The sequence below is a fragment of the Triturus cristatus genome, chromosome 1_2 (assembly GCF_964204655.1).
Source record: "Triturus cristatus chromosome 1_2, aTriCri1.1, whole genome shotgun sequence".
Lineage (NCBI taxonomy): Eukaryota > Metazoa > Chordata > Amphibia > Caudata > Salamandridae > Triturus > Triturus cristatus.
In genome coordinates this window covers 1,177,997,479-1,178,020,379 of record NC_140580.1, presented here as the reverse complement: position 1 = coordinate 1,178,020,379, position 22,901 = coordinate 1,177,997,479, and the positions used below count along the sequence as shown (strand labels likewise).

The following is a 22,901-nucleotide window of genomic DNA, read 5'->3' as shown; positions in this document are numbered from 1 at the left end:
TCAAAACTCTGGTTCTGGCCTTTAAAGCTCTACACGACACTGGTGCTTTTTATATTAGAAAAAGAGTTCAGCGTTACATTGTGCAAAGAACGTTGAGGTCCTCATCGCAGCAGCACTTGTCTATCCCCAGGTTCTCCCGTGCCCGCATAGGAGGCTGCTCCTTCCAAGTGCAGGCCTCCCATCTTTAGAACAGCCTGCCACTGTCACTTAGACAGGTGCAGGCGTCCCATCTTTAGAACAGCCTGCCACTGTCACTTAGACAGGTGCAGGCCTCCCATCTTTAGAACAGCCTGCCTCTGTCACTTAGACAGGTGCAGGCCTCCCATCTTTAGAACAGCCTGCCACTGTCACTTAGACAGGTGCAGGCGTCCCATCTTTAGAACAGCCTGCCACTGTCACTTAGACAGGTGCAGGCCTCCCATCTTTAGAACAGCCTGCCTCTGTCACTTAGACAGGTGCAGGATTCACGGCAGCCACTGTCACTTAGACAGGTGCAGGATTCACGGCTGCCACTGTCACTTAGACAGGTGCAGGATTTACTCACCTTTAGGAAGTGGCTGAAAACTCGGCTATTCCAGCAATCGCCAATCAGCCGAGTGCTCTAGTAGATTTACTGCCAGTTGTCTGTCTTGAGGTCTTTCAGCGCTGGGACACTCTTTTGAGTAACTGTGCACTCTATAAGTACCTAGTTACATTACATTACAGAGACCAGCAGTGGAAATTGACAGGAAGGGTTCCAGACCTCAGTCCCTGTGGTTGGGGTATCAGACACCAGAAGAGGAAGCTGACGGGCTCTCAGACCTCACATTAATTGGGGGTATCAGAGTCCAGCAGCAATGGAAGCTGAGAGGACCCCGGACTTCAGTCCCTGGGGTTGGGGTATCAGAGACCAGCAGTGGAAGCTGAGAGGGTCCCAGACCTCAGTCTCTGTGGTTGGGGTATCAGACACCAGGGGCCCGATTCACAGAACTAACTTAAGACAAAATCCTAAATTTACTACCGTTTTGGTATTCACAGAAGGCACTTACTCATTTTGGTATTCACAGAAGGAACTTACTCATTTTGGTATTCACAGAAGTTAGGAGTCCTAACTTTAGGACTCCTAAATGCCTTCTGTGAATACCGAAAGTCTTAAAGTTAGGATTTTTGCTCAGTTTAGAAGTCCTAAAGTTAGGAGTCCTAACTTTACTATTCCTAAACTGAGAAAAATCCTAACTTTAAGACTTTCGGTATTCACAGAAGGCATTTAGGAGTCCTAAAGTTAGGAGTTCTGGGGCCCTGTCAGCCTCCACTGCTGGTCTCTGATGCCCCAAGCACAGGGACTGAGGTCTGGGGCCCTCTCAGCTTTGGGGCCCCAGACCTTCTCCCGATGAACTCAGTGCTGCGGAGGCCAGATCTTCATTCGTAAGAGGAGCTCAGTGAGCAGTTAAGCATCGGCAGCGCTTCAATGACTTCTCTCAACCACATGAAGCTCCCAACACCGACCCCACGAAAGCAGCCTCTGTCTCAGGCACCCTGCAATGCCAGAAGGAATAGAACAAAGTTAAAACAAAAAGTGTTATTTCATACTTTATTTCAGTTTACGTTGTGGGATCCCTTTGGGTACATATTTAAACATGTTAGTAAACAAAAAATGTGATGTTCAAAAATCAGGAAAACGCTGAGTGTTGTGCTGGAGGCGCACCATGGCTGGAGGTAGTGGTTCTCTGCGTCAACCATCCCTTATGGAGTAGGGGCCGCTTCTGGGGTGAGAGATCCTACACAGAGGCAAACAGACACCAAGAGATATACTGTCAGAAAAGTGCTTCCAGACGGCTCCTAAAACAAGGAACTTAAAAACAGGTGTCTCAGGCTGATCTGTCATTGAAATCAGAGGTCACAACCAGTCTCTTTGAGAAGCAACCCTCGCTCTCAATGAGGACAAAAATGTACACCTTGTATGTAAACATGCTGGCTAAGAACTATAAAAACATTCAGAGACAGAGGTTTGAATGCACGAAGAGAGTTTGCGCCAAGAGATGTCCCTCAGACCCAGAAGCAGACATTACATCTTCTACTCATGGTAAAGAGAATAGAGAAAGCAAGAAAGAGGAATTATAGATACAGCCCACATCTCAACTCCCTCACAGCTGCTCAGGTAGGGTATAGATTCGTATAAGGAAGACTAACCAGACAGCTCCTTCATGCTATGAAAAGTAAAACGAAGGAGCTCTTTGTTCGATGACTGGAAGCAGATCATGAAGGGCGGGCGGAGCTTGAAAGGTCCCACATGGAACTTAGCAAACTTTGGTGCAATTTAACGTTTGGTAAAAAGAGGTCTCTGTTGCAAAAGTGTCGAGTACCACGTCCTCCAAACCCTCGGTCAGCACGACTCATTCAGAGACAGGTGGACATTAAGTGTCAGCACGACTCATTCAGAGACAGGTGGACATTAAGTGTCAGCACGACTCATTCAGAGACAGGTGGACATTAAGTGTCAGCACGACTCATTCAGAGACAGGTGGACATTAAGTGTCAGCACGACTCATTTACAGACAGGTGGACCTTAAGTGTGAGCACGACTCATTCAGAGACAGGTGGACCTTGAGTGTCAGCACGACTCATTCAGAGACAGGTGGACCTTGAGTGTCAGCACGACTCATTTAGAGACAGGTGGACATTAAGTGTCAGCACGACTCATTTAGAGACAGGTGGACATTAAGTGTCAGCACGACTCATTCAGAGACAGGTGGACATTAAGTGTCAGCACGACTCATTCAGAGACAGGTGGACCTTAATTGTCAGCACGACTCATTCAGAGACAGGTGGACCTTGAGTGTCAGCACGACCCATTCAGAGACAGGTGGACATTAAGTGTCAGCACGACTCATTTAGAGACAGGTGGACATTAAGTGTCAGCACGACTCATTCAGAGACAGGTGGACATTAAGTGTCAGCACGACTCATTTAGAGACAGGTGGACCTTAAGTGTCAGCTCTACTCATTCAGAGACAGGTGGACCTTGAGTGTCAGCACGACTCATTCAGAGACAGGTGGACCTTGAGTGTCAGCACGACTCATTTAGAGACAGGTGGACATTAAGTGTCAGCACGACTCATTCAGAGATAGGTGGACCTTAAGTGTCAGCACGACTCATTTAGAGACAGGTGGACCTTAAGTGTCAGCACGACTCATTTAGAGACAGGTGGACCTTAAGTGTCAGCATGACTCATTTAGAGTCAGGTGGACCTTAAGTGTCAGCACGACTCATTTAGAGACAGGTGGACATTAAGTGTCAGTGCTGGAGCAGGGTTTTCTGTAAAAACCCGAACAACAGCTTATATTTTTGTATGTCATAATTAAAATTACTAATAATAAATTACTAGATATTAATTATGTTGAAGTTTCTGACTAATCAACTTTACTAATGAAGAAATACACGTGGGGATGCATTTGTGTTGCTTTATTAATAAGTGAACTAAGTTGGTGAGCAAATTAATTGAATATGTGTGGCTAAAGTGCTATTTGTTATGTGTTTGCGCTTTGAAATAATACGCTTTAAATGCTTCTTTATGTTGCAGTTGGCTAGGTAATTACATACACATAAGGGTATTAGTGGGGATTAACACTGTACAATCATTACGATGTATTAACGTTGTTTTGTGTTTCTTTTGATTAAGATTGTCCATTCTGGCCTAGTCAAAGATGGCCGATATTTACAGCCTGCATTTGAGTAGATGAAATACGAAGAGAGGCCTCGCTGAATATGGTTGAGACCACCTGACCACAGCCTCTGTCTGTATTAAAAGTTTCCGTGAGGACAGCAGCTCCGGGCTTGACGCCAGTTGTCACCAGTTATCCTTGGGAGAGAACAAAAGCCACAATGAACTTTGATAAACTTGCGGTGGCTTCATGATTCCGAGGAAGAGCATTCATGGATGTTACATTTTTTAGTTTGAGCTTCCTTCTTCCGTGTTTTTATTTTTGAGATATTCGAGAGCGGAGGTTTTTTCTAAATGTTGCGATTCAACATCCTTTCCTGCTCGCTCTGCTCAACGGACGCTTGGAGCTTGTTTGTAACTTTTAATGTGTTAGTTTTCCTATAAATATTGTTAGACTAGAGAGGGTCTAAGGCCCCTTCTTCCCGAACTTATGCTCGAGAGGATCGACGCTGATTGAGAGGACGGCGACTCGGGAGACTTTACTGAGAGACCTGTCCTGACCCAAATCACGACATTTAGCTAGAATAGGTAACTATGAGAATAATGATTTTTGCTATTGATTGACTTTCATTTGAATTAATTTAGAATAACCTTTTGTTTGAATCACAGTGTCGGGTGATTATTTCTTTGTCATTTATTGGGTTTCCAAATGTGTTCTTACGGTTTAAATCATGACTCAAGACTGATCAATTAGGTCGCATTGACCTCAGTTTAGATGCAGATTGTTTAGGATTTCTCTCGTATATTCAGTGTGGATAGAGTAATAGAATGAATGTTAGTGTGATGGGCCCTAGCGTATGATGAGTATATGTGCGTGTGACTGTGGAATTACTCTGTCCGTGGAAGTAGGGAGAATTTATATGCTCCGATCTGCAGCAGTTTCCTGGTAGCAGAGGATGGTTTGATTATTGTCTTGATCTGATAGATTGCTTGTACATAGGCTTTTGGATTTATTGGATTATTGATTGATGTTGATATATGTACTAATACTATATGTTGAAGTCGTCGTATTGAGTTTTATGTAGTGTGTACGGCTTCTGGAACGTGGGGAGCTGGTGACGGTTCCGTAGTAGGGCAGAGGGAAGTGAGTGCTGCTCTCGGGAAAGACGGGATTGTTGGCCCTGTACGTATGCAGGGAAAAACGTGTGACAATTGAAGTTGCGCGTCGCATTGTCTGGGTTCGGAATCAGTGACATCGCCGTGTGTTACTATTAGAGATATATTTTCGGTATAAAAGGAGTGTGTATGGTAGCGAAGGTTATCTGTGAAACTCTGGTCTTAAGTCCCAGGGATCCGTAAGGTTTGCCGTTAAAGCTTACTGCTGGAGAAGTAATAGGTATTCTCTGAGCTTGTTTGAAGGACTGAGCAGAGGTAAGAGCTGCTTGGTTAACGTGTGTTATAATTCTGTAGTAGGACAGACTGTTCGCTGTTCTCGGGAAAGGCAGGATTCTGTGAGGATGAGCTATATTTTCTGGTGTGAAAGTGCGTGAATGTATGGGCATCTAGTTGATTGTGAAACTCTTAGGAGCATTCCGGGAGAAAACAGTTAATGGATGCATGTTAGAAGGGCAGAGTAGAGGGATGTGCTACTGTGTCAACGAAAGTAATAATTCCGTAGTGGAGTAGAGGTAAGCGCTGTTCTAGAGAGAAGCGGGATTCTTGTGAGAAAGACTTTTCTTTACTATTCTGTGGTTAGCGAAGCAGACAATGGAGATGTTTATGTGTGGTAACTAATAGATTTTGTAGAATCTGAAACAGAGTCTACTGAGAAGGCTTTGTAAAGGAGGGGTAGACGAGTGACAGGAGACAAGAGTAGAAGCGACTGCAGCAACTACTGACGTCAGACAGACCGCGCTGTGATTGGGCAGTGGAGTAGAACAGTGCTCGCGCTGTGATTAGTGCGTTGGTGTGAGCCGCGCAGGGATTGGAAGGAGTACAGGGTGACGTAGACGCTCCAGGATTGGTGCGTTTGTGTGAGTCGTGCTGTTATTGGACGAAAGATCGTACAGTTGCGGAAGGGACTAGAAGGTTGTGGTAAACTCAAAAATGTATTACCAAACGGAGGAAAAGAAGAAAAAATCCTTGTTCGGTAAAATTAAAAGGTGGTTCGACAAGGATAAGAGCATAATAACTAGAGAAGGTGAATTGCTACCTCCGACAAGGACTCCTGCATCCTTTATGGTTGCGAAATATGGGTATCATACCTGTATATGGTTAGACAATTGGGCTAAGTACACTAAAGAAGATGGTGTTTTAGCGTTCCCGGAACATGGTTCATTTAATCTGGCCGTGTTGAGAAATTTACGGGAAAAGATGATGTGTCTAGAGCCTAGACCAAGGCCGACACAGTTTGAGGCGTTGGTAGAATGGGAAGATGAAGTGCATGAGCGAGAAAAGCAGAGGAGTGGAGGTAATTATAGGTATATTTTTGGGAGGAAATATGATCGTGAAACTCATCATGATCGAATGAGGACATGGCGAGATGCTAGTATGTCAGAGGGATTATATCCTATGAGAACTATTGAAGAGACGGAAGGGAGGAAAGGTACAGAAAAGGTACCTGATACAGAATTGAGAAGGTATGGGGCTAATGATTATGAGGATGAAGTCTTGGATGACATGATTTATAAAAGACCACCACCATATAGACCGAAACCAGAAGAGAGAACACCAGTTGCTACTCCCATAAGAGATACTTTGCGAATTGTTAAGACAGAACCAGTGACTCCTGATCTGAAAAGTGGTAGCTCTTTTACGGAAAGGGAGAGAGAGAGAGAGCGAGAGAGAGAGAATCAAATTGGGGACGAGAAAACAAGAGAATTAGCCAGAACGACGTCTGAGTTGACTGAGAAAATTAGAGAGCTAACAAAGAATCTAGAAGCTGTTACAGTGCCTGTAACCATAGGTCCGCTTATGCCTATTTTTGATATGCAGAGAATGGGTGAAAATGGTTTGACGGTTCCCTATGTAGGAAATGGTTTGGTTGGTTCTTGTTCATTGGAAGAGTCAGGAATAAGGACAGAAGAAAATCATTTGAGACGGTTGAGACATGACACATGTGGTGGAGAGATAAACGTACAGCCTAATTCAGGATTGAATACTGGTTGTTTAGGAGGATCAATATTGGAACCACAGAGGATGGCAGAGCAAGTGGGTGCAGTGAAAAGGTCTACAGAAATAACAGCTGAGGATTTGAATGATTGGTTGAAGGTTCTTCAAAAGAAGGATAAAGATTCACAGGCAATTGATGTAGCCAGGTTGCGCATAGAATTAGAAGAGCTTATTGCAGGAACAATTCCTACAGAAATGTTGAAAAATCATCATGATGGAGAATTGTTATTCATGTGCAAGAGTATCACCTGGAGGGCTAAGAGTACACATGATAGGTTAAAAGGAATAGCGAGTGAACTAGGAGTTGATATGGATAAGGTGAAAGCTTTGCAGAAGCCTTACAGGGTGGATTTCTCTGATAAGGACATTGAGAATCTAAATGATGTTGGCAGAACAGGGCAGATTAAGGAAATGATTTCCTTATTGCCAAAATGGGGTGATGTGGAAAAGTGGAAGGATAGGTGGTACAAGAAAAGAGAGGATTCAGTGGACAGGACTTACTCAGCATTTCCTATGAGAGAAAAAGAAAAAACAGTGGATGCTTATCCTACCACCTCTCCTTCAGGAAGAAGCTCAAGACCTGGCTGTTCGAGCAGTAACGGCTGTTCAAGCAGTAACGGCACCCCCCCCCCCCCAAGCGCCTTGAGACCCTACGGGTAAGTAGTGCGCTCTATAAATGTCTTTGATTGATTGATTGATTGATTGATTATGAGAGAGATTCCTGGAGGAGGATATGTACATGTCCCATGGACTAGACAGGATATTTTGTCATTCACGAATGATTTCCCTCGACTGAGAGAAAAGCCCGTTGAGTGGTATAGGCAGGTAGACAGGTTTGTAAAATTGTCAAAAGTGCTGTGGATTGACCTGAATAGTCTGTTTGATATAATTGTTCCAGCAGACTTGTGGGCAGAGTGTAAGATAGTTGTAGATTGGCCTGCTAAAGAATACCCGAGAGATCAGAAAACAGGAGCACCAGACCCGGAGGTAATGAAGAAGTACGAGCAGGTTATTGTGTTCCTGAAGAATAAGGTACCCCCTAAAGAGACAGACTGGGTTAAGATAGATAGGACACATCAGGAGGCAAAATAATCAGTTCATGCTTTTTATGAAAGGCTGATACTGGCTTTTAAACAGTTCAGTGGAGATGAACATTTGGGTGATAAAGATTTGAGTCATTTTGTATACAGGTTTGTATATGGCTTGAGACCTGAAATCAATGAAAGGATTCGTGAGCACACAGTTGATTGGCAGAGTAAAAAGATTGATGAGATTTTGAGATATGCGAAATACTTCAGTGATGAAATTGAGGCAAAACAGAGGAAGCTGAAGGAGAAAGCAATGTGGGCACAGGTGAAGTTTGAAGAAAGACAAGAAGCACAGATGGTGGAACAAGCAAATAATCCAGGAAATAGGCCCATATATGGAACAGGAAAAGGGAAGGGGAATTTAGAGGAGGCCAAAAAGAAGTTCCCATGTCACAACTGTGGACAGTTGGGGCATTGGAGATCCGAGTGTACGAATCCACCGATAGTGAGTAATGAGAATAAATCATTGAATCAACAGGTGCAGAACGAGGGGTGTAATCATCAGCAACAACAGCAGAAGGTTGTCAGACAGCAGAGTCAAGAGCCAAAACCGCCCTTGCCGCAGAATAGAGGGTCTCAGAAATATAACCAGGACTCAGGATTCTACAATGATGAGCAGGTAAACAAACCGAGACGTTCAAACCCGGTACAACAGTACTGGCTAAAGAATGAGGGGAGTGAGTCTGAAGGGGACTATTGACGGTGCCGAAGAGAGGAGGAAGAGTGCATACTTGGAGCAACTCTAGAAATAGACCAGGCAGGACCATTTGTAGATGGGAAAATAAATGGGGAGAGTGTTACTTTTTTAGTAGACACAGGAGCGACGAGATCAACTGTCAGGTCAGCAGATATAAGAAATCTTCCTCTCTCGGACGAAGCAATCCAAGTGGTTGGTGTAGCTAATACACAGATTAAGACTCGTCTTACCGAACCAGTAAGGGTAAGAATAGGGAAATTTTCAGATATGCACAGATTTGTAGTCTGTGACACCAGTCCAGTGAATTTGTTAGGTAGGGACTTATTGTGTAAGATGAATTGCACAATTTTTTGTACTCCGGATGGAATAGCTTTTGAAACACCAGATGAGGATGTTTTGTACAGGATGACTCTGGATAATAGAGAAAGTGAGATTGTTGGAACATATGCTGTGTTTAATCCAGATGATTTGCCTCAAGAGTTGAGACACACAGTAAAAGCAGCGGTTTGGGATTTTACTGGAGAAGATGTGGGATTAATGAATAATGTAGACCCGGTGAAGATTTCAGTGAAAGAGGGAATCACTTACCCTAATATCCCACAGTACAGATTGACACCAGAGATAATTGAGGGAATAACCCCTATAATTGACAAGATGATTCAGCAGGGTGTTTTGAGAGAGTTACTGAGTAGCCCATGTAATTCACCGATAATGGGGCTGAAGAAACCTAATGGGAAGTTCAGGATCGTACAAGATTTGAGAAAGATTAACAAGATTGTGGTAGCATGTTGTCCCATTGTGCCAAATCCATCAGTGATTTTGTATCAGATTCCTCATGATGCTGAATGGTACACGGTGATTGATTTGTGTCATGCTTTCTTTTCAATTCCATTGCATCATGACAGCCAGCCGATTTTTGCATTTCGGTTTGGACAGCGTATTTTGGCATGGTGTCGTATCCCACAGGGGTATACAGAGAGTCCATCAATATTCAATCAGTTGTTGAAGAAGTCTTTGGAGAGTTTGATCATGCCTGAAAGCTCAGTACTAGTACAGTATATCGATGACCTACTTGTGGCATCGAAGACACGTGAAGCTTGTGAAGTAGATACCATAGCTTTATTGAATCATCTGGCAGATGGAGGGTTAAAGGTATCTCCAGCCAAATTGCAAGAAAGAAGTACATTATCTTGGACACAATATTGAAAAAGGTCTGAGAAAGGTGACCAATGACAGGATCAAAATTATCAGAGGAATGAGAGCCCCAATGACCCAGAGAGAAGTGAGGATGTTTCTGGGGATGGTGGGTTATTGTCGTCAGTGGATAAGTAATTTTTCCCTGATAGCAAAGCCACTGATTAAACTGACTAAAAGTGAGGTGAGAGACCCATTGGAACTGAATGCAGAAGAAATGGCAGCATTTGAAGAATTGAAGAGCAGAATGTGTGAAGCTCCTGCTCTGGGAATGCCAGACTATGAGAAAGAGTTTGAGTTGTACTGCAGTGAGAGAAATGGGTGTGCACTTTCAGTGTTAATCCAGAAGCATGGACAACTAAGAAGGCCGATTGCGTACTTCTCATCGACACTTGACCCCGTAGCTGTGGGTTTACCAGGTTGCCTGAAAGCAGTAGCTGCTACATGCAGAAGCTTGGAAAAGAGTGAGGGTATAATAATGGGATATCCTGTAAGGGTGTTCGTACCTCATGATGTGGCAATTCTTTTGACAAGAAGCAGGACTCAATATATGTCACATAGTCGGCTGACTAAATATGAGAAAATCATTCTGGGAGCATCAAATGTGACTCTTGAGAGATGTGTGAATGTGAATCCAGCGACACTGTTGCCAGATGCTGAAAATGTGAATGTGGGGGATGATGTTGATCATGATTGTTTGGATGTGCTTGATTACTGCACAAAACCGAGACCAGACATAAGAGATCTGCCACTACCTGAGAGTGATCATGTGTTGTTTGTGGATGGATCATGTCTGAGAACTGATGACGGTGTGCTGAGTGCAGCATATGCGGTGTGCAAGGTTTCAGAAGTTATGGAAGCATCACCATTGAAAGGAGTGAAATCTGCACAAGTTGCTGAATTGGTGGCGTTGACAAAAGCTTGCAAGATTGGAAGAATCTGAGAGTGACTGTGATGACTGATAGTCAGTATGGATTTGGAGTGGTTCATGATTTTGGCCAGCTTTGGCTACAGAGAGGTTTCTTGACGTCGAGTGGGACTCCTATAAAGAATGCTGAAGTGATTGGAAAGTTGCTTCAGGCGATACAGCTGCCTAAAGAACTTGCAGTTGTAAAATGTGCTGCTCATGGACAAGGAGATGATTTTGTTACCCTTGGTAATCGCTTTGCAAATGACATAGCACAGTATTGTGCAAAGAACAATCATTCGATTAACCGGGGAAGAGAAAGGGAAATGTCTTTTTGTTCTGTGATGTTTACTAATGTCCTGGAAACATGGTATGAAGTGAAACAGTTGCAGGATGAAGCAGGAGATGAGGAAATGAGGGATTGGATCAAGGCAGGTTGTGCCCCAAGAGAGAAAGATCATGTTTGGATCTATAGAGATGGAAGACCAGTTATGCTAAATTCAATGCTATCAACCATGGCGAGAATGTATCATGGCCAGGGACACCTGGGGAGGGACGCTATGATTAGGTCTTTTAAACAAACCTGGTACAATGCAAAGTTCAGGCTGATTGCAGAGAGCATCTGTCAAAGATGTTTGATTTGTCAGCAATTTAATACTAGAAAGAAAACAGTGGTGAGCCTAGGAACAATAGGCAGAGAAGGAGGTCCTTGTACCAGAATGCAAATTGATTTCATTGAAATGCCCCAAGTGAATAGATTGAGGTATGTTCTAGTGGTAGTCTGTTTGTTTTCAAGATGGGTTGAGGCCTATCCGACTAGGAGAAATGATGGAATAACAGTGGCAAAGTTACTGTTGAGAGAATTGATTCCTAGGTACGGATTCCCAGTGACAATTGAGTCAGACAGAGGTGGACACTTCTACAATGAGCCCATGGGTTTGATTTGTGAAGCATTGAGCATACAGCAGAAGCTACATTGTGCATACAGACCAGAGGCTTGTGGTGTTGTTGAACAGATGAATGGCACAATTAAAAATAGAATTGGTAAGATGTGTTTAGCCACTGGAATGAAATGGCCTGATGTCTTGCCTCTAGTGCTAATGACTATTGGGTCTACTCCAGATAGAACTACAGGGTTGAGTCCACATGAAATACTGATGGGACGAGCAATGAGACATGCATTCGTGCCTGTCAACAAATTGATGATAATAACTGATGACATGATTTTGGATTACTGTAAAGGCCTGGCTGACGCAGTTCATTCTGTGTTTCACCAGGTTGGAGGAGACGCCACCACACTTGAAAAGAAGCAAGCCCATGATCTGAGTCCAGGGGACTGGGTGAGGATAAAAGTGCACAGAAGAAGAAATTGCTTGGTTCCAAGGTGGGGAAGGCCAAGACAAGTCATTCTGACAACGACAACTGCTGTAAAGTGTGCTGGTGTGAAAAACTGGGTGCATGCAAGTCATACTCTGAGAGTTCCTAATCCAAAGGATGGGACTGGTAAAGAGTACTTTGAAGAGTCAGATTCCAGTGATGATGCAGACATTGAACCAGTGAGAAGAAAAAAGAATCCTGAAAGGGGGGAAGGAGAAAGAGAGTCAGGTGATTCTTTTTTCTTCCCAAGAGAGGCTTCAAGAGAAACATTGAAAGTCTCAGAGGAGAGTTCGGATTCTGGAAAAGTGCCTGAAGTTTCAACAAGCGGTGAAAAAGAAAGAGGAGGAAAAAGTAATTCCACAGAGACTACACCTGAGTCAGATGAAGAGATTGAGAATCCACTTGAGATTACTCCTGAAGAAGTAGGGTCAGAAGAAGATAGAGAGGGACAGATTGCGGAAGACCCCCGAGGAGGTGTAGGGAACATTTCTGATAAGCTAGGTGAAGGGACAAGTAGACAACAAGAAGATTGCGTGTCGGAGACCCGAGGAGGGACAGTAGTAGGGAAATCTCAATTGGTGAAGAAGAAGTCTGTGGAGCAAGAGAAAATTGTTGATAAACCAGAGGCAAATGAGACAGAATCGGATGAGAGTGAGAATGGGAAACAAGAGGGTCGAGTTCTGAGAAAGAGAACTTGGATCGGAGAAAGAAACAACAGAGAAGTGAAACAGAAAAGGAGTGTAAAAGGAGATCTTTGGCCTAACAAGATAAAGAGGCTGAGGTACAGACTGACACGAGCGAATTCATCGAAAGCTGAACAGGTGAACGAGGTGTCGAGTCGGAATCAAGCAAAGGGTGAAAAACAAAAGGAATCAAAAGAACCAGAGGAGATCAAGAGAATCAGAAAGCCTAACCAGAAGTATAGGTCACCGGAATGGACGTATGTTGCACTGTCTGCAGAAGAAGAGGCAGAGAGTCAAGGAAATCCAGAGGGGACCTTACGAGAAGTGGTTGAGGAGGAGAAAACTGTTGGAATCCTGAAAGTTATCTTGACTGACATTGGAGAAGAGTCAGATGCTCAGGATATTGAAGATCTGATACAGTTTGATGTTGCTGAAGAAGAAGTGAAGAGTGATGAAAATCCAAATTGAATGAACTGAAGGAGTCACTTGGAGAAGAGTGAAAAGAAGAAAATCTAAAATTAGCTGTTTGAAATAATCTAGAGTTCTAGAAATTCAGTAGTGGAGTAGTAGAGGCTAAGTCAAAAGACACTGCCAGAGTAATAAGATGGCTAACACAGATAATAATCAAAGTAGATGTGCCTTCTTGAAAAGATGGTGTAGAATGTGCTGCTGCTGTACAGGATTATTAATGCTACTATGGAGTGTACTTGTTTTATTGGTTACTTTTAGAGTTACAATAGATACTTTTGGAATACATACTGAGAATGTGACTAACATAGAGAGGAGTTCACAGAAAGTAGTTCCGACTAGAATTAGTAGCATTTACATACATAAAGATAGGTCAATTAATGATTTTTCTAGTAATGTTTTTTCAAAATTGTTGTACGAATACGTAAAGACAATGGAAGTAAGGGATTGCTACGTCTGTATGCAATTGCCTGCATCCGTTTCAGAGGGAGTTACTTATCACCATCTTCCAGCTACGTATGGGATTTCATGTAGTGTGTTAAGTAGTGTTTTTTATCTGTTAGGGAAAATAGATTATGAGATGTCTAATAAAGATAACATTTTTGGGCAATTGCCTATGAATAAAAAACTGAATCCAGCGAAGGAAGCTAACATTTTTGGTGAGATTTTTATTGAGACAGAAGAATTAACATTAGATTATATTTTTAGAAACAATTTAACTTGCAGTTTGAAAGAAGAAGAGAAGGCTTTCCTAGACATGGTAGAGAAAAGGAGAGTGAGCATGCATGAAAAGGCAGGGGAATATAAAATGAGTGAGACAGTGTGGGACATTGAGATGGGAAAGGAATTGAAAAGAGGGGCCAGTCCAACTTTGGCTTTAGATGCACCACAGAAGGGTAAACTATGCATTACCAGGAGGAAATCCCAATATGATAGTTATTTCGTTGGGACTAGTGAGTGCCATGATACATACTTTATTGCAACAGGATGGGGATTCAAGGGAGGAGAAGATCCGGTTTTCCCGGGAGTGTATTATATTTGTGGGAATAAGGCTTATTACAGGTTGCCTGACCATTGGTATGGCACATGTTATGTTGGCCTGGTCTTTCCAAAGATTTTTCATATAGATAAGATAGAAGATGCAGAACAAATTAATCTACTAACACGCTTTAAGAGAGAAACTTGGTCAGAAATTGTAGGAGATATTTTTGGAGCTTTAATTCCAGCAGTGGGAATTTCATTAAATGCATATGGAATTCGGAAACTGTCAACAGTGGTGGATCGCTTATCGACAAGCACCGCTGGAGGGTTTCTTTTGGTAAATACGGAGATGGTTGCCTTATGCGCCATGTCTATGCAAAATCGACTTGCCCTTGATATTCTATTGGCCAAAGAGGGTGGAGTCTGCGGAATGCTGAAGGTTCAACATTGTTGCACTTACATTCCGGACGAAAGCAGAGATCTAAAGGTCTATATCAAAAATATTACTGATTTGCATGAGGAATTAGTACCACTGGAAGCTGAAAGTATCTGGACTAAAATGGCTAATAAGATGATTGCTGTTAAGAACTTTATAGCTAAAATAGGTAGTACCATAATTGGTAGGATATTGTTTCCTTTGACATGCGTGATTGTTGCTTTATTGATACTTAGATTAGGGTGTTTGTGTTGTAAAAACAGGGGAGGGAAAAAGAAAATGATAAGAGAAAATACTAAAAAGAAACAAAAGAGGTCAAAGAGAGACCCACAAGAAATAGAATTAGAAGAATTTAGGGAGAGTATTTACCTAGAGTCAAAAAAAGATGATGAAAGAGATACTGGTGTGTAATGTTGTTCAAAGAATAAGACATTTGAATTTCTCCTAAAAATGGGACTACATTTTTTTTTTGGGTTGGTTTTTGTGGTGATAATATATCACCAAAGGGGGGATTGCTGGAGCAGGGTTTTCTGGAAAAACCCGAACAACAGCTTATATTTGTGTATGTCATAATTAAAATTACTAATAATAAATTACTAGATATTAATTATGTTGAAGTTTCTGACTAATCAACTTTACTAATGAAGAAATACACGTGGGGATGCATTTGTGTTGCTTTATTAATAAGTGAACTAAGTTGGTGAGCAAATTAATTGAATATGTGTGGCTAAAGTGCTATTTGTTATGTGTTTGCGCTTTGAAATAATACGCTTTAAATGCTTCTTTATGTTGCAGTTGGCTAGGTAATTACATACACATAAGGGTATTAGTGGGAATTAACACTGTACAACCATTACGATGTATTAACGTTGTTTTGTGTTTCTTTTGATTAAGATTGTCCATTCTGGCCTAGTCAAAGATGGCCGATATTTACAGCCTGCATTTGAGTAGATGAAATACGAAGAGAGGCCTCGCTGAACATGGTTGAGACCACCTGACCACAGCCTCTGTCTGTATTAAAAGTTTCCGTGAGGACAGCAGCTCCGGGCTTGACGCCAGTTGTCACCAGTTATCCTTGGGAGAGAACAAAAGCCACAATGAACTTTGATAAACTTGCGGTGGCTTCATGATTCCGAGGAAGAGCATTCATGGATGTTACATTTTTTAGTTTGTGCTTCCTTCTTCCGTGTTTTTATTTTTGAGATATTCGAGAGCGGAGGTTTTTTCTGAATGTTGCGAGTCAACATCCTTTCCTGCTCGCTCTGCTCAACGGACGCTTGGAGCTTGTTTGTAACTTTTAATGTGTTCGTTTTCCTATAAATATTGTTAGACTAGAGAGGGTCTAAGGCCACTTCTTCCCGAACTTATGCTCGAGAGGATCGACGCTGATTGAGAGGACGGCGACTCGGGAGACTTTACTGAGAGACCTGTCCTGACCCAAATCACGACATTTAGCTAGAATAGGTAACTATGAGAATAATGATTTTTGCTATTGATTGACTTTCATTTGAATTAATTTAGATAAAATAACCTTTTGTTTGAATCACAGTGTCGGGTGATTATTTCTTTGTCATTTATTGGGTTTCCAAATGTGTTCTTATGGTTTAAATCATGACTCAAGACTGATCAATTAGGTCGCATTGACCTCAGTTTAGATGCAGATTGTTTAGGATTTCTCTCGTATATTCAGTGTGGATAGAGTAATAGAATGAATGTTAGTGTGATGGGCCCTAGCGTATGATGAGTATATGTGCGTGTGACTGTGGAATTACTCTGTCCGTGGAAGTAGGGAGAATTTATATGCTCCGATCTGCAGCATCAGCACGACTCATTCAGAGACAGGTGGACCTTAAGTGTCAGCACGACTCATTTAGAGACAGGTGGACCTTAAGTGTCAGCACGACTCATTCAGAGACAGGTGGACCTTAAGTGTCAGCACGACTCATTCAGAGACAGGTGGACCTTAAGTGTCAGCACGACTCATTTAGAGACAGGTGGACATTAAGTGTCAGCACGACTCATTTAGAGACAGGTGGACCTTAAGTGTCAGCACGACTCATTTAGAGACAGGTGGACCTTAAGTTTTCCGTCACTAGAGTCGCCATACAGACAGTGGCGGCTCCTCTGCTAAGGCGGAGGAGCGCCGCCCCACTGCTTTAAGCAGGTCAAAAAAGGAAAAATAAAATGATAACAACACGCTGTAGTTATCTTTTTCTTTTTCCTGCTGAGGCAGTTTTCTGGGTTGGGCGGGGGCTAGATTGCTCATGGAGCAGGGGGAGGAGTGGTGAGCATTTAAGCACGCATGACGGTTTGGCCGCCCAGTCATGCGCACTTTGCATGTTCTCCACCAGGTTGTAATACACAGCCTGGTGGGGAACACGCACAGGCTCCCTGTCCCCGTCTGAGCGCCGAACCACGGCGCTCAGACCAATCACAACAATGCAGCGTTGTGATTGGCTTAGGGGAAGCCTGTGTGTTTCCTGCTTCCGTTCTGGACTCGTCGAAAGGGAAACGGAGGAGAGACGCAGACAGCTGAAGAAGTAAGTGGCTTTTATCTTTTCTACTCCCCACCCCCCCTCCCCTGTCACCCCTTCCTGGCCCTCCCTCGTCATCCCCAATACGTGCCCGCCGCTCCTCCATACAGAGATGACCACTGGGTTGGCAGTCACCTCTAAATTTGACATACAGTAGCCCGTGAGGGTGGTGGGGAAATATTACCTTCTCCACTGTGCATCAAATACAAAATAAGGCCCTTTGCTGCAATCACTACCAGGTCCTCATTGCACTGTTCATAAACTTTTCCCAGTCAATGGGACCATGACCCTGTGTACTGACCCAAGGGGAGCCTCAAAAGATAGCATTGACTCACCGTACTGACCCAAGGGGAGCCTCAAAAGATAGCATTGACTCACCATAGTAACTCAAGGGTAGCTTTGAAGGGGCACCCTCCACTCAGTGTACTGACCCAGGGAGAGCCCCAAAGGGCTGCCTCAATTAGTGACCTAACCCAAGGGCAGGCCTTCGCTCGGTGTACTGACCCAAGGATAGCCTCAAGGGGGCAGCCTCGACTCAATGACCAGACCCAAAGGCGGGCCTCCATTCAGTGTACTGACCTAAGGGTAGTCTTGAGGGGGCAGCCTCGACTTAGTGACCTGACCCAAGGGGGGGCCTCTACTCAGTGTACTGACTCATGGGTAGCCTTCGAAGAGGTGGCCTCGACTTAGTGAACTGACCTAATGGGGGCCTTAAAAGATAGCATTGACTCGCTGTACTGACTCAAGGGTAGCCTCGAAGGGATGGCCTTGACTCAGTGACCTGACCCAAGGGGAGCCTCAAAAGATAGCATTGACTCGCCGTACTGACTCAAGGGTAGCCTCGAAGGGGGGCCTCGACTTAGTGACCTGGCCCAAGGGGGGCCTCCACTCAGTGACCTGATCCTAGGGGGGGCCTCCACTCAGTGACGTGACCCTAGGGGGGCCTCCACTCAGTGTACCGACCCAAGGAGATCCTAGAAGGGCTGCCTCGACTCACTGACCTTCACTCAGTGTACTGACCCAAGGTTAGCCTTGAGGGGGGCCTTGAATCAGTGACCTGGGCCTAGGGGGGACCTCCGCTCATTGTACTGACCCAAGGGTAGCCTTGAGGGGTGGCCTTGACTCGGTGACCTTACCCAAGGGGAGCCTCAAAAGAGAGCATCGACTTGGTGTACGGACTCGAGGGTAGCCCTGAGGGGTGGCCTCCACTCAGTGACCTGACCCTAGGGGGGCCTCCACTCAGTGACCTGACCCTAGGGGGGCCTCCACTCAGTGACCTGACCCTAGGGGGGCCTCCACTCAGTGACCTGACCCTAGGGGGGCCTCCACTCAGTGACCTGACCCTAGGGGGGCCTCCACTCAGTGACCTGACCCTAGGGGGGCCTCCACTCAGTGTACTGACCCAAGGAGAGTCTCAAAGGGCAGCCTCGACTCAGTGAACTGACCCAAAGGGAGCATCAAAGGAGGCCTCAACGGTAAAGCTTGATACCTAAATCAATGTTTCATGCCAGCTTCATCTGACTGGTCTGTACAGTGTTGCAGGGTACTTGCCAAGGGTGAATGCAGAGGACAGGAGTGGCACAAGAGAGTGACCTTGCCTGGAGTGAGGCCACACCAGAGAACGATGAACAGGGGTGGCCAAGAGAACTTGTTCACATCCAAGCTATACCTCTGCTTCACCAAGCACAGGACATCTCTGAGGCTGTGTCGCTGTTCCTGCGGCTGCGGAAGGGGCTCCAGCCCAGCTCAGAGTGGGTGTCATCGTTGAACATGGGTCTTGTCCATCGCTGGTACCGCTTAGGGTCCCTCTTTGGGCTCCAAACCCTCGGCTTTGTGTTCATCTGCAGCAACAAATAAAACAAGGGTCGAGAGTAAGAGTAGAGTGTGAAAGATTGGAATTGAGAAAATGTGTATCCACTTATTGGCTTGGACACAGTTGCTGCCTCACATATCCAACCAGTGCTCAGGCCCCTATCACACCTAGCATGCACCCCACACAAAGCCACCACAGCTGTGTGGTCCCTGAGACACACTGAAAGAGAACCACTCACACCTTTCCATACTTGATAGGGGTCTCATTCTATTCAACATGCTCCCCAAACTTCCTCCCACAACTGTAGGGTCCTTCAGTCCCCTCTCAAACCTAATTGTCACTCGGCCCACATCCAATAGGGCTCTCATAGACCTCCCCACACCTGAGGGGTCCTTGGATCCCAAGTGCATCCCACGCAATGTTCAAACTCTGTGAAAGACCCTTGCAGGCCCCCAGTCCTCTTACCACACATGGTGTGGCCAATGAGCCCTCTTTCACATCTGAAGGGATCCTCGGTTCCCTAGAGCCAACACGACCCGCATTCATCATCTCAGACCCACTAACGTTCAGACCTCCTCCCACACCCAATGGTGGCCCTGCTGTGAACCCTGAGATCCTTTTCACCTAAAAGACCCTCGGTTGCATCTCACTGGACCTGCCGACCCTGCTGCACACCCAAGCGGGCACATGGACCCCCTCCCGCACCTGACGTACCCCTCTCGTCATCCGCTTAGCTCGGTGTTGCATCCATCAGGACCCTCAGACACCATGGTTTACAAAACCCAGAGGTGATAATGTGTATTCAGGGACAAGCAGCTCTCCTCAGACCTACTCTTATCCACATTTTTATGGCTACAACTTACCATAGCAGTGAACAGCCCCTGTGGGGTGGGGGGGGGGGGGGGGGGGGCTCTCTCCCTGTGATATGACTGTCATGGGATGACCTTAATGAGAGTTTGAACTATTTAATACCTCAGTATTCTTATGTCCCCTCTGTGAAACCTGGGGCAACGCCCTTCCTATTACCAGTACTTCTTAAATCTCAAAACCAGGATCAAGCAGACCTCTTCCAGGGCTGCTCTCTGATGCAAGCCACACCTACAGTCCACCTAGGCTTCCACCCTCAATCACTCCCTCTGCCTGCAGATCAGAGCCCATTGAGGGCCTATGCGCAGTCCATGGGCCACAACTCTGGCTCTCTGCCAGCAGTGTTCAGACCCTCACGCGACCCTGGACAGACCCTCATGACGATCCTGGACAGCTCTTATCCCAGGTGTAGAGGTTGGTGTACTCAGACAGGCGCCAGCAGTAGCTCCTCTACACAGGGTGTTCGGAGCTGTGCAGATTGTGCCTGTTGTTTGACTGCAGGTGGAGGTGAGAATGGAATCTGTAGGGTTTCCATTTTCCCTGGTTTCCACCACACCCATCTCAGTGCAGGGTTTTCCTGTATTGCCCTGGGGAGGAGATGCATGTGAGATGTGGGCAGCGCCTGTCGGAGCACGTACTGCACTGAGGTCAGACGTGGGTGGGGACGCTCCTCACCAGTCATTGAATGGACTCTGTGGCCTTGTTCATGCTGTCCTCCAACTTGCATGTAGAGATTCTATGTATGCTGTGTCTATCTCAGCACAGTAAGAAGTACCTGCACACAGCCCCTCTGTAACTAACCTGGGGAGTGGTCTGATGCGAGCTTTGTCAGTGTGAGCATAGCCTCATACCTCAACAGTGTATGTGAGGACTGGCAATGTAAATGTCCAATGCAAGATAAGAGGATTATGCAATAAGCAGACCAGAGAGGGAAAAGAAGCATCAGGTTTATTCCACATACCTCAGTCACAGCAAACCAACTACCAGCTCGGGAGTCCGCAGGCTCCGCACTCGACATTCTAGAACGTTGTGAGCGCAAGGCTCCACTGTTCTAGGATCTCCGACAATGTTCTGGTATCTTCTGCATCGCAAGTGACACAGGTTTGCAGACAGATACCACACATCTCACTTTTTTCACAAAATATATTTTTCTCAGATTCCCACCCCAGAAAGCATAGAAACACATAACAGTGAATAACTCAAATGAAGAAAGACAAGGGAAGTAAATACATATGTTAAGTAAGGATTTTCATTCATGGCTTCACAGAGTCCAAATTAGATATGAGTATCACATTACACTGCCAAAGAGAAGGGGAAGTTAACAGTGTAATAACTCTCGCTGTATTACTTGATTAAGTAATCTTTTAAGAAGCTCAGGGGACAAGTCACCCGTGCACTTGATCTGACCCGAACCGCAGCGCTTTCCCCCTTATGTAACACAGGACTGTCATTCGTATGTCCACTTGCTGGCCTGTTGTTTTCACCTGTCCCCCTATTATGTCCAGGCCAGTAATGTTCCACCACCCTCCCCAGATTCCATATTCCACCACCCTGTGCCTTGACTGCATTGTAATGAGCTTTATGATTTTCATGGGTTCAGTACATTTTGACCATTGTTTGTTGCCAGTTGGAGCTTTCGCTCTTACCCAATCGCCCACTTTACCTCGATAACTTTGGTCTTATGCAATTTGTCAAATCGCTCCCTGCAATTCTAACTCCTTTTTCCTCCACTGGTGGCCTACATCAACCCTCACCCAACCTTTGTGCCACTTCATTCACCCAAGTACCAGTCTAGAATTGGTTTTCCTACACTTTAACACCTCGAAGGGAGTCATGCCTGTTGAATGATGAGGATTTAAGCGATAAGCCTATATTCGTCTCCAAACCTCACCTTTCCAGCTCAATCCATTTGATCTTGCCAGCTGAATGCCCTCTTTACGTGTTCTGATAAATCTTTCCACTGCCCCATTGGTTTCTGGGTGCCTCCGGGACTAAGTTTGTGTGTTATTCCATTGAATTGCACACATTCTTTCAGTTCTCAGGAGAAAAACAACACACCATTGTCAGTTAAAAGGGTGTTGGGTAGTCCCGCTCATTAAAATAAAACCCTACAAGGAAGTTTATAACTGAGGTTGAGCTGATGTCACAGACACATTTTATTTCTGGACATCTTGAATATAAGTTGACTAAAACTAGAATGTATGGGGAGTTAAGCGATAAGCCTCTATTCGTCTCTAAACCTCATCTTTCCAGCTCAACCCATTTGATCTTGCCAGCTGAATGCCCTCTTTACGTGTTCTGATAAATCTTTCTACTGCCCCATTGGTTTCTGGGTGATACAGGGCACTATGTTTGTGTGTTATTCCATTACATTGCACAAATTATTTCAGTTCTCAGGAGAAAAACTAAACACCATTGTCGGTTAAAACGGTGTTGGGTAGTCCTTCTCATAAAAAAAACCCTACAGGGAAGTTTATAAGTAAGGTTGAGCTAATGTCATAGACACATTTTATTTCTGGACAACTTGAATATAAGTTGACTAAAACTAGAATGTATGGGGAATTCCATTCTCCCATCAGTGGCCCAATGAGATCCACTACTATGTCCATTCAGGGGCCTTCAGGTAGGGTGCGAAAATGCATGGGTGGAGTGTGTAATTTTGCTACCTTATCACTGGTGGAACCTGGCACCAGGACAGCAGAAGAGTACTGCAGGCCACGAGGAGGGCGAGAGAGTCCTCCATGGGCTTGCCACAAGGTCAAAAGGTACAGAAGAGTACCGCAGGACACGGAGGTGGCAAGCGGGCCTCTATGGGACCAGGTCAGAGAGGAGTGAAAAGTATTGCAGACGGCAGACGGCAAGGGTGGTGAGAGAGCCCTCCATGGGTCCGGTGCCAGGTCAGTGAGAAGTAGTTGAGCTCTGCAGTCCATGAGGGTGGCGAGAGAGCCCTCCATGGGCCAAGCACCGGGTCAGCCAGGGGTAGAAGTGTACCGCAGGCCATGAAGGCAGTGAGATAGCCCTCCATTGGCCTAGCACCAGGTCAG

At 44.9% G+C, this 22,901-nt stretch overlaps 1 protein-coding gene across 1 annotated transcript in view; it reads right to left on the bottom strand.

Annotated features, from left to right (window-relative positions):
- Positions 1–1,556: 1,556 nt before the first annotated feature.
- LOC146868964 (uncharacterized) overlaps positions 1,557–22,901 on the bottom strand; it is a 145,967-nt gene continuing 124,622 nt past the window's right edge. The window contains exons 4-5 of the mRNA XM_085614059.1: positions 18,847–19,018; positions 1,557–1,757 (exon numbers count right to left, since the gene is read on the bottom strand). Of these exons, the coding sequence (XP_085470185.1) occupies positions 18,854–19,018 (165 nt within the window). The 3' untranslated portion in view covers positions 1,557–1,757; positions 18,847–18,853. The remainder of the gene's footprint in view (positions 1,758–18,846; positions 19,019–22,901) is intronic.